The following is an 11,954-nucleotide window of genomic DNA, read 5'->3' as shown; positions in this document are numbered from 1 at the left end:
TGAATATTTAACCTAAAATCTAGAATTCTTTTTCCTTTTCTCTCATCTCTCTCGTCCTCTCAATTTACACTTCTTCTCACCCATCGACGATCAGCTATCCTCCAACTAACGAGCCAACGACACTCTCACCACTGACACGACTCTCCTATTTACAAAAAAAAAAAAAAAACTTCGAAATTTGGTTAGCTTCAACAAGTAATGTTTCTAACCTATTTTTACTCTTGCTCTAGATTCTTATTTTTTCCTTTGGCTCTTATTTCATTTATATTATATTATAATCACTGCTCTCACATCCAAAAAATAATAATAATAATAAAATATGGAGAAAATTATGGAAGTAATGAGTGAATTATGGACGTAATAATTGAGTTAAAGGTCTAAATTATTGGGATGGAAGAGAAGATGTGATTGGGTGAGAGGACAGAGGATAATACGGATTTTTGTTTTTATGAAATATATATATATATATATATATATATATATATATATAATAGAAAAATAAAATAAAATTAAGATTTTATATTAATAAAATTTTGATGAAAAAATATTAAAAAAAAAATTCCAAATGCAAATAAAATTAAAACCATGAGTTTAACAATGGTTTCAAAAAATAAATTAAATCCAACGTTATTATTATTATTTTTATTTTTTTATAGAAAAATTAATTATCTCGAGTGAATTCCACATATTTTTAAAATGAATGGACACAAAAAGCCACGAATGAAAAATATCACTGTTTGATTGAAAGAAGTTGCATATATGAAATGCGTTCCAATATTAATGTTTATGTCTGTTTCAAAGTTTTAAAATTGATGTTTGAACAAAATATATATATATATATATATATATATAATAATAATATAATTATTTATTTATTTATAATAAATCTATAAAATAAATTATTTAAAATATATATTAAATTTATTTTGACAAATAAAATTTTATTTATAAATGAAATATTTATTTAGTAAAACTATTATTTAATTAACTAACCATTAAGTATACTTAATTTTTTTTATAACTATAACTAATTACTTTAATTAGCTCATTCACTAATATATTATAATCTTACATTAGAATTAATTGATCAAAATTAAAAGTGTAATTAATAATAATGAATTAATTAATTCTTTTTCTTATTTTATTAATAAATTATTATAATTGTATAAAATTTATCCTTTAATATAATTTATTTAGAATTTAAAAAATTATATAATTCCATTAAAACTATTTAAATTTTAAAAAAAAATTAATAAAATCTGGATTGTCTCCTTTTGTCTATAAAATCCAAGGTGGAAGCCGGTTTTGTTCCGGCCATCCACAATGGAGAATCAGCCAATGGTAGCAGCAGCTCCGCCGGTGTTTGCTGTTAATCAGCAGAGGTTTGAGCTCTCCGCCGTTGACCCTTCCATTACTCTGCTTCACTTTCTGCGCCACCATACTTCTTTCAAGAGTGTCAAGCTTGGCTGTGGTGAAGGTCTCTCTCTCTCTATCTCTCTCTCTAATTAATTACTTAATCTTCTCAAATCCATGACTTGGGGTTGCTTAATTTTCATGGAAAAATGGATTTCTTGGGTTGATCGGGTTTGAGTCTACTGAATTCATGACTACGATCTGATATTCTGTTTATATTGTTCTTACTGATAGCTTGTTTTCGATGAACTTTGGTTCAAACAGTGATTTGATACATGAAAGAGTACTAGTTAAACGTTCTTCACTGTTGCTTGAACTTAAAGATTGCTTTTTTCTTAAACTTCGAATCACTGACTGTCCTGTGAGTTCAAGATTGCTTTTTTTTTGGACTTCGAATCATAGAGTGTCGTGTGGGTTCAAAATTTGACAAAAAAAAGTGGGAACATAAAGACCTAATTGTCATAAAAGTATCAACGTAATCCATCGTCAAATTCAAAGTAAAAGATACTTAAATAGTATCAAAGAGAATATGATTCAATTGTGGGTCCTTCCGAGCCACATGACTTTGCAGACTCTGTCACAGAACAATGGCCTAGGATCCATCTGTAAACAAAAAAATAGTATGAATGAGTATAGAAATACTCAGTAAGTAGGTTCTCACTGAAGCTTCTTCAATTCAATATTTCTTGAACTATATGCTCCATTAGGGTCTTATAGGGTCCTAGAGTTAGCCAATTTCATAGTTCAAGTTCTAACGGTCCTTTTAGGCTCTTAAGGTTTGTATATCTTACTTCTACTTCAAGGGTGTAAGTCGGCCATTGGGGTGTAATCGAGTTTTCAGGGTGCATTTAGCCTCTCATGATCGATCTAGTCATGACGCTTCCTGCTCATAAATCGGTATGCCCTCATCTGTATTGGGCTGTAAGGAAGTTTAATAGGTATGGTGAAGTCACAACTCGCTAGAGGTATCCTCTCGGTCTCCCTATATCTCCATACATGTCTACTACTAAGTGCCAACTAGAAGTTCACCTAACGACATCTAACAAGCTCCATATTCTCTTGGCATTCCAACTTTTAAATAGTGTCAGGTTGGCTCCCCACTTAGCACAACCGAAGCTCCCTCAGTAATACTCTCTAGTGTGCCACAGGTCCTAAGTAAGTGACGTCACGTTCCTATATGCTAAGTAGATCCTCATTGGTCAAGTGAGTTCACGATTAGGGGTTGCGCCTTAGTCGTTCCCACAAAGGCCTAGTTGACCCATAATGTCGTAACGCACCCTAAACATGGCTCAAGGACCAAGGAAAGGTAAATCGTAGGCTAGCTAGCTAATAAGTCATACGTATCCTCTAGGTCACATAGGATCTAGTTCAAACATCATTCCGGCATAAACAAATATTCAACCTCCTAACATGCTTCTAGGGGCATAAACAACATCAATTCATCGTAATTGCGCATATCTAGCAAGGTACGTGCATATAAAGCAAAGTATGCTAAATCATAACAGGTTAGAATCCCAACAAGTATTCAGATCAATTAAAATTACCTTCGGTGTAACGGAAGTTTTAAAACGTTTATTCTAACTAAACCAATCAAAATCTATAATTCTAGTGTGAATTCCCACAAATATTGATTACGGAAAAGTATGAATGGTTATTTACTTGAAGGAAAATATGGAGCTATCGGACCGGCGCACTTGATCCGTGTCTTCCTCCTCGAGACGGACCCATCCCGCGCGGCTGCTTCCTCCGTCTTTCCTTCGCCGATTCTTGAGCTATACGCCCCGATAGCTTCTGCACTCTTGTACGAACTCATAGATATCCTACTATGAACCTCAAGGGCCAAAGTTCGTTAGGTTTCGTCATGAAACAAGCAGGAGATTTCTCTCTGAAACTCGCGGAATACCCAAAAATGCATACCTTCAAACCAAACCCGATCTACTCGTTCAAGCGCCCTCGGCCTCCGACTCTTTTCACCAACGTTGCTGAGCTCCTCCCGGTGAGCCTATAGCCACAAGAATCGTCCATTTTCGTTAAGAAATCGCATGATGAATACTCGGGAAAAGTCCACGAAGAACTCACCTAACTCAAATCCGGTTGTTGGCTTCCTTGAGCTCCTCGGTCCAATTCCCTTCACCACGCTCTTGTTCAATGTTTTTGCAACGAAACCCCCATGAATTTGAGGCCTGGCGCTTGCTCAAACTCCGCTAATTCGCAGCTCAACTCCTCCAGCGACCCTGGGTGTAGTTCTCGAGTTTGCTCTCCGTTTTTCCCTCTCTCAATGAACATTCCCATCCGAATCCGTGGCCCTCTATTGATTTAAGCTTCCCCAAATCCACAAAAATCTGGCTGCGAATCGGGGTTGGTATCCTACTTCCTCCTCATCGCATTACGTCTATCGCCGGCTAGAGTACGACTGGCGATTGTTCCAACTGCTGCTCTTTTTTTTTTTTTTTGTGTTACATTTATTTAGTCCCTTTAAAAAAAATATTTCTATTTTATGAATATGCAAAAAATTGGGACATTACATGTTCTGTTTGAACAATTCGTTTATTTTTACCGTGGAAATCGGATGGTTGGATTCAATTTGTAACTGATCATTGGTTCACTATTCTTCTCTGCAGAAATCATTATAGGTATTTAATTTGATAAAACTGTTGACGTGATTGGTTATTTGAAATGTAGGCGGTTGTGGTGCTTGTGTTGTTCTATTGTCCAAATACGATCCTGTGTTAGATAAGGTCGAAGATTTTACAGTAAGCTCATGCCTCACCTTGCTTGGTAGTATACATGGCTGTTCAATTACAACCAGTGAAGGTATTGGGAATTGCAAGGATGGTTTCCACTCAATTCATCAAAGATTTGCTGGCTTTCATGCTTCTCAGTGTGGCTTTTGTACCCCTGGAATGTGTGTTTCACTTTTTTCTGCTCTCGTCAATGCTGAAAAGACCAATCGACCTGAGCCCTCACCGGGATTCTCGAAACTTACTGTTTCTGAAGCCGAAAAGGCTATTTCTGGAAACCTCTGCCGCTGTACAGGATACAGGCCAATTGCTGATGCCTGTAAGAGTTTTGCTTCTGATGTTGACATGGAGGATTTGGGGTTAAACGCGTTCTGGCAAAAGGGATATGGTGAGGAAGAGAAATCAAGTAAATTGCCTCTTTATGATCCAAATAATGGCCCGTGCTTATTTCCTGAATTTTTAAAAAAGGAAATAAGGTCTATCCCTTTTGTCGACTCTAAGGGATGTTCCTGGCTTAATCCCCTTAGTATTAAGGATCTAAACAGATTACTGGTATGTGATGATTCTAGTAATTTAAGCAAAACGAAGTTAGTCGTTGGCAACACTGAAGTTGGATACTACAAAGAATTTGAACATGTTGATCGATACATTAATCTTAAATACATCCCTGAGCTTTCAGTTATCAGAATGGATTCAACAGGAATAGAGTTTGGCGCGACGGTGACAATTGCAAAAGCTATTGAAGCTCTGAAAAATAATAACCATGAAAGCTCCTCAATAGGCGAGCTAGTGTTCAATAAACTGGCCGAGCACATGGAGAAAATTGCTTCGAGTTTTGTACGAAATACTGCCAGCATTGGAGGAAATTTAATGATGGCACAAAGAAAACAATTTCCTTCAGATATTGCCACAATACTTCTTGCTGCAGGTTCCATGATAAGTGTATTAACTGGTTCCAGCCAAGAAACGATTATGTTGGATGAGTTTCTCAAGAGACCTCCATTGGGTCCGAAATGTGTACTTTTAAGTGTTAAGATTCCAAATTGGGATTCAGTTAGGGATGTTTATTCAGATGATGCTACTGTCATGTTTGATACTTTTAGAGCTTCTCCACGACCCCTTGGAAATGCACTGCCGTATCTAAATGCTGCTTTTTTGGCTGCAATCTCCCCATGTAAAAATTCCAATGGGATCATATTAAATAGTTGTCACCTGGGTTTTGGAGCATATGGGACCAAACACGCCATTAGAGCAAGAAAGATTGAAGATTTTCTAGCTGGAAAAGTTATTGATTATAATGTCATATATGAAGCTATCTCATTGACTGGAACCACTATAGTTCCTGAAAAGGGCACTTCATCTCCTGCGTATAGGACAAGCTTAGCAGTTGGCTTTCTTTTTGAGTTCTTAAGCTCCTTGGTTGATGAAAAAGCTGCAATCAATAAAGATTACCTATATGGATGCAGGAATGCTTCGTCAACACTGCCTGACAGATTTAATTCAGACCACGGCCTACTTTGTTATAATAAAACTGCTACTCTACTATCATCTGGAAAGCAGACACTGGAATTGAGCTCAAAATATTACCCAGTCGGAGATGCCATTATAAAATCTGGAGCTGCCATTCAAGCTTCAGGTACTTTATATCTTGTAATAATATGAAATCAGACTTTCAAAGACAGAATGAACTTGTCCTAGTTAACCTCGTGAGCATTGAACATTCACAAACTCTAGAATATTCTGTAGCAAACCTAGTCTGCATGGCAGGACATAAATGAGTTAGAACGTGTGCATGTTGGTGTGTGATCTCAGGATAAGTCACCTATTTTGCTACCTTTATTTCCATGGACTCGAAGGCCCGTGCCTGTTATCTCATTTGAATTAGATTTAGTATCTCCCGGTTCTGAACTTCTTCTATTTTCAACTTCGGCTTGATCCAGTTTACTTAGTGTCAGATGTCTCATATTACCTAGTTGTTATACTTCCAATACTGCTTCATGGTTAGGCTTACATGTTCAAAGCCGATTTTTCACTTGATATTTTAGGCTTACACTCATAATATTTAGCATTCCATGTTCTTTTAGGTCTATTTATTTGACAGGATTTCTTGTTCTCGAGTATTAGGAAACCAATGTAAATATGCTTATGAATATTTTAGGCGAGGCTATCTATGTGGATGATATTCCTTCACCAACAAATTGCCTGCATGGAGCATTCATATATAGCTCAAAGCCTTTGGCACGGGTAAAGGGTCTTACTTTTCCTCCCAAATCACAACCAGAGGGAGTTGTTGCGGTTATTTCCGCCAGAGATATTCCCGTGGGTGGACAGAACATTGGAGCTAGAACCATGTTTGGTGACGAAATTCTATTTGGAGATAAGTTGACTGAGTGTGCTAGTCAGCCACTTGCCTTTGTGGTAATTTGAATTCCTCATGGTTCATTTATAGCAACCTCAGTCATAGAAGGTACCCTTACTTGCTGTGGTGCTTAATACCTATCCACATTTTTCTTAGGTTGCAGATACTCAGAAACATGCAGATGTGGCTGCAGAATATGCAGTAGTGGATTATGACACAGATAATTTGGAAGCACCTATTCTTTCTGTAGAAGATGCTGTTAAGAGGTCAAGCTTCGTTGAAGTTCCTTCATTTTTAATTCCAGAACAGGTTGGTGATATATCAAAAGGAATGGCTGAAGCAGATTACCATATTAACGCTTCTCAGGTACTTTCTACAATGAATTTCTTGGCCGTAATATACAATGATGGTATACCTGCCTAGGGGAATTTCCTTGATTTACTTAGTTGAACCACTTTTAAGTCTAATAGTTAGAGATTCAATCATGGCCTACTTGACCGTTTCTCACAACAAAAAATTAGCTTCTAACTATTCTGCTACAAATGTGATTAGTTATTATCTATTCAAAAGATAGGTCATTTCTCCTAATCGTTTTCATAAATTTTAACATCCAGATCAGACTTGGATCACAATATTACTTTTACATGGAGACCCATTCTGCACTTGCCATTCCAGATGAAGATAACTGCATGGTAGTTTACAGTTCAAGTCAATGGCCTGCTAATGTGCATTCTGCTATTGCGAAGTGCCTCGGTGTTCCAGAACATAATGTCTGTGTAATTACGAGAAGGGTTGGAGGAGGCTTTGGTGGAAAGGCCGTGAAGTCTATGATTGTGAGTACCTGCTGCCAACTCTATGTGCAATTAACTATTGAAAAACGGTTCTTCTTCACTGGTGCATTTCTTTGAACCTCCAAGTAAAACAAGATTTTCCACTTCCATTGGAAATTTTTTGGGTTGACTTACTAGTAAGAGTGTTTATGAACGGAAGATCGATTCTTTGGGATCCTTCCTTTCTTCAAACGGAACAAACAGAGATAGAATCAGACCGAAATCAAGTATATATATGCAATTATGATTTTACTCCCAAGTATTCCTTGCATGCCAGTTTCAAAACAGTGAATTTTGTTGAAAGTTTTGTTATGTTTTCAATTCGATTATATTCTTAGTTAGTAGGATGATGATACATTGAATCAAAGAATAAGATAGTTGTGCATCAGAGCTGAAACTTCTCATGATTTTTAAGATCGTTATGTTCTTCATTATTTATTTATGTTCAACACTTCCACTTCTATCTGTTTCCCTATAGTTTTCCTTCAACCTTCTCACTTCTCTTTTTCTTGCCAATGTTCTCATTATTCTTCCAAGCATGAACGACACTCTAATATGAGTTCTTGCCTTTTAACAATTATGTTGTTTAGGTTGCCTCGACATGTGCACTTGCTGCTCACAAGTTACGTTGTCCAGTCAGGATTTACCTTAATCGAAAGACTGACATGATAATGGCAGGAGGGAGACATCCAATGAAAGTAACTTACAATGTGGGTTTCAAATCTAACGGTAAAATTACAGGATGTCAATTAGATATATTGGTTGATGCAGGGATGAGTACTGATGTAAGTCCAATTATGCCACACAACATTGTCAATGGACTTAAGAAGTATGATTGGGGTGCTTTATCTTTTGATATAAAAGTATGCAAGACAAACTATTCAAGCAAATCTGCGATGCGAGCTCCTGGAGAGGTACAAGGATCCTTTATTGCTGAAGCGGTAATTGAACATGTAGCATCTACTCTTTGCATGGATGTCGATACTATCCGAAAAGTAAATCTGCATACGTTTAACAGCCTCAAAAAATTCTACAAGAATGCAGGTGAACCTCAAGATTACACCTTACCTTCAATTTGGGATAGGTTAGCCACATCTTCATGCTTGAAACAAAGAACAGAAATGGTGGATAAATTTAATAGCAGCAATATTTGGAAAAAAAGAGGTCTCTCTCGAATTCCTATCGTGCAAGAGATGACATTGAGACCAACCCCAGGGAAAGTGAGCATTCTAACTGATGGTTCTGTTGTTGTGGAAGTTGGGGGTATTGAAATTGGTCAGGGGCTGTGGGCGAAGGTGAGACAGATGGTCACGTATGCCCTTAGCTCAATTAAATGTGATGGAACCGGTGACCTCTTGGAAAAGGTGAGAGTGGTTCAATCTGATACCATTAGCTTAATACAAGGAGGGGGTACATATGCGAGTACTACCTCCGAATCAAGCTGTGAGGCAGTTAGACTTTGCTGCAATATATTGGTGGAGAGACTAACACCTCTCAAGAAAAGGCTGGAGGAGAGTGGTTCGGTTAAATGGGATGTGCTTATAAGTCAGGTTGTTGTCTGCTCTGCATCATCTCGTAGAACATTTTATGATTAAGCAATCATGTTTTCTTTCTATATTGACATTTCTTCCTATAGTTTGGAGATAATATTTTTTTTTTTAGTGTGGGAGGAACATCCATGATCCAAGTGTTATTGATTCACATGCTTTGTTCTGAAAGTCTTATTATTACATGTTCACCTGAAATTAGTTTCTTTAAAAAAAATTCCTAACTTCTAAACAATTATTTGAAGCTACTAGATGTAGTGCAGAAAGTTATTTCTGATATTTTTTATGAACATAGTGATTTTTTTTCTTTTTCTTATGAACTCAACATTTTCATGAGACCTGTTTTTTGAGTTGGAACACATGTTGAAGGTCTTCATGTTTCGGTTTTATACATTATATATTCTATTTATGAAACTAAGTGGCGGCCATGCTTTAGTCTGATAGTTGATTTGTAGTTATGCATTGTTAGTTCCTTGAGTGAGCAGTTTTCATACCACATAAGAATATTTTTGGACGTGTGATTCATGTCATATGCTTGGGTGCATAACACCGTTGACATTTCTTGTCGGAAAAACTGCAGGCGAACTTGCAATCAGTGAATTTATCAGTTAATTCTTTGTATGTTCCTGACTCTGTTTCAAGGAACTACTTAAACTATGGAGCTGCAGTGAGTGAGGCACGTCCATTAACAACATCTCCTTCTGTGTTTACCATTGTATCAACATTTTCAAGTTAAAAAGAAGCAGTTGGCTGCTACTTCAATGCCACTTTATTTTACTGCAAAGTTCAACTCACCAAATTCATGCCTTGACAGGTGGAGCTTGATCTTCTCACTGGAGAAACCACAATTTTGCGTTCAGATATAATCCATGATTGTGGACGAAGCGTCAATCCTGCTGTAGATTTGGGACAGGTTAATAGCTACACTAAGCACAAAATTGATTTCCTAATTTGTTTTTCAATCTCTTGTGCTTTGAGTTTGGACTCACTTAAGTTTCATATACCTATTTGTAAGTGGGGGTAGATTGATCGGATATCCAAGGGGCAGATCTTCTAATGATCAAGAATCATTCTGTGCAGATTGAAGGAGCCTTTGTTCAAGGAATTGGATTTTTTATGTCAGAAGAATACCTCACAAATCCTGATGGATTAGTTATTACTGACAGCACATGGACTTACAAAATTCCTACGATTGACACCATTCCAAAACAGTTGAATGTTGAAATTTTGAACTCTGGACGTCATAAAAACCACATCCTCTCTTCAAAAGGTAAGTTTAAACTTCATTGGCTTTTGATTATAGGTTGGAAGAGAATGTAATTCCCTTGCTCTTAGAAGAAAAAACTCTAGATATTTTTCTTGATTCCTCTGCAGGGTCCAATTGACTATACTTTCATTTGCTCTGTTGTAGACGTTAGTAGACTTTTTCTTTTATACGGTTTTTAGCTTTTCAGCTAAGGCCTCATGCAAACATTACAATATGCATTGGAATTATAGGTTCCACCATCATATGCAGGCTTAACGCAGAAGTAAGAAAGGAAAAACGATAGCATTTAACAAGATCAGTAGTAAAAACTGTTGTCTAAGACATGTCCAAATAGTAAAAACGCATGTATAAGATCTGTTTGAAATGACTTTCTAAACATTTACGGAAGTGTTTGCCCTTAAAGAGTCATTCCAAACTGGTTCGTAATTTATTGATCTGGAGGTAAGTGGTAGCAATTGTAGTGAGGGTGAGAAATCTGTGTATATTGATGTTGTAGAAGGGTTTATTTGAAGTGGGATTTAATTAAATGAAATGCATTTGTGCAGCTTCAGGAGAATCACCATTGCTTCTAGCTGCATCAGTCCACTGTGCAACACGAGCTGCTATTAAAGAGGCACGAAAACAGATATGTACATGGAAACGTCGAGATGAGTCTGGTTACGCGTTACAGCTAGAGGTTCCAGCTACCATGCCTGTTGTTAAAGAGCTCTGTGGGCTGGACTCTGTGGAAAGTTACCTGAAATGGATCAAGGAATGGAGAAGCACAGCGAGCTGACCACAAACTTTTCCTCCCAAAACACAAGTCATGCCAATAAATTCATGATAATGAATGTAATGTGAAAATACTATCAGTTTATGAGGTAATGCACTTTCTCATCTTCTAAGTTTATTTGCAGCAGATAAATAAATAGAACTACAAAGATCATGGGTTACTTGTGATTTTACTTTTCAAGTGAGGGCTATTAGTGCTAGTTGTAGACTGCGAACTCGAGTAAAAACGTTCGTTATTTACTTCTTGACCTTTGTGACGAGAAATATAACTTTTCGTTGAAATAACGAAAAGAGATTATTGCTCTAACATGCGAATGCAAAAACAAAGAAAGAAAAATAGCAAAAATAAAATCATCAGCTTACCTACATTGCTCATTTTCTGATGAAGCCTTTTGAAATGATGGCTCTGGTAAATTGCCTTTTCTGGTAGTAGAGAGATGGGTTTGGATGAACTCTTAAATTCTAGGAAGCTAAAGAAGTCAGAGTAGTGGGCTGAATTAATACTGCTATCCCCTGGAAAATAGAGACTTATCCGGAAGAGATTACAAGACACTTCCTAAATATAACGACCAATTTCACCATTAGTAGATATTGTCTTTTTTGGGTTTTCTCTTTCGAGTTTCTCCTCAAGATTTTTAAAACGCATCTGCTAGGAAAAAGATTTCGACACCCTTATAAACAATGTTTCGTTCCCCTTTCCAACGGAGATGGTATCTCACATTAGGACCCTACGACACTTTAGTATTTGTAGCAAAGGTTAGACAACATGACCACACATTTGTCTTGTTTTATAATATTTCTAGAATATCTTGATATCTAGAAACCTCTAATGAATGGAAGGATAAAGAAATGTAATAAAAGGAGGCAAACTAATATGAAATTACAATGTAAAATTGAAAAACATATGGATTGATATTACATATCAATTACTGCTGAGCTAAACTTACTTTAGCATTCACATATTTGTTGTTCTAAAGATTAATGTGAGTTTAACTGATAATTAACATATACCTTCCATCAAGAAGT

The 11,954-nt window shown here is 36.5% G+C and overlaps 1 protein-coding gene across 2 annotated transcripts; it reads left to right on the top strand.

Annotated features, from left to right (window-relative positions):
- Positions 1-1,278: 1,278 nt before the first annotated feature.
- On the top strand, positions 1,279-11,109 carry LOC111459751 (indole-3-acetaldehyde oxidase-like). Of its 2 annotated transcripts, none has more exons than XM_023102783.1 (10): positions 1,279-1,477; positions 4,096-5,790; positions 6,313-6,572; positions 6,670-6,879; positions 7,128-7,346; positions 7,934-8,893; positions 9,471-9,566; positions 9,705-9,803; positions 9,971-10,160; positions 10,703-11,109. In XM_023102783.1, exons 1-10 carry the CDS (start codon positions 1,324-1,326, stop codon positions 10,930-10,932), a joined length of 4,113 nt encoding a protein of 1,370 aa, XP_022958551.1. In that variant the 5' UTR covers positions 1,279-1,323; the 3' UTR covers positions 10,933-11,109. The 2 variants fall into 2 exon arrangements, with proteins under 2 accessions (XP_022958551.1, XP_022958552.1); XM_023102784.1 differs by lacking the exon at positions 1,279-1,477 and adding an exon at positions 3,642-3,771.
- The last annotated feature ends 845 nt before the right edge of the window (positions 11,110-11,954 follow it).

The sequence above is a fragment of the Cucurbita moschata genome, unplaced genomic scaffold, assembly GCF_002738365.1.
Source record: "Cucurbita moschata cultivar Rifu unplaced genomic scaffold, Cmos_1.0 Cmo_Scf00022, whole genome shotgun sequence".
NCBI classification, from domain to species: domain Eukaryota; kingdom Viridiplantae; phylum Streptophyta; class Magnoliopsida; order Cucurbitales; family Cucurbitaceae; genus Cucurbita; species Cucurbita moschata.
The sequence above is the reverse complement of the archived record's forward strand: the minus strand, read 5'-3'. Positions and strand labels throughout refer to the sequence as shown.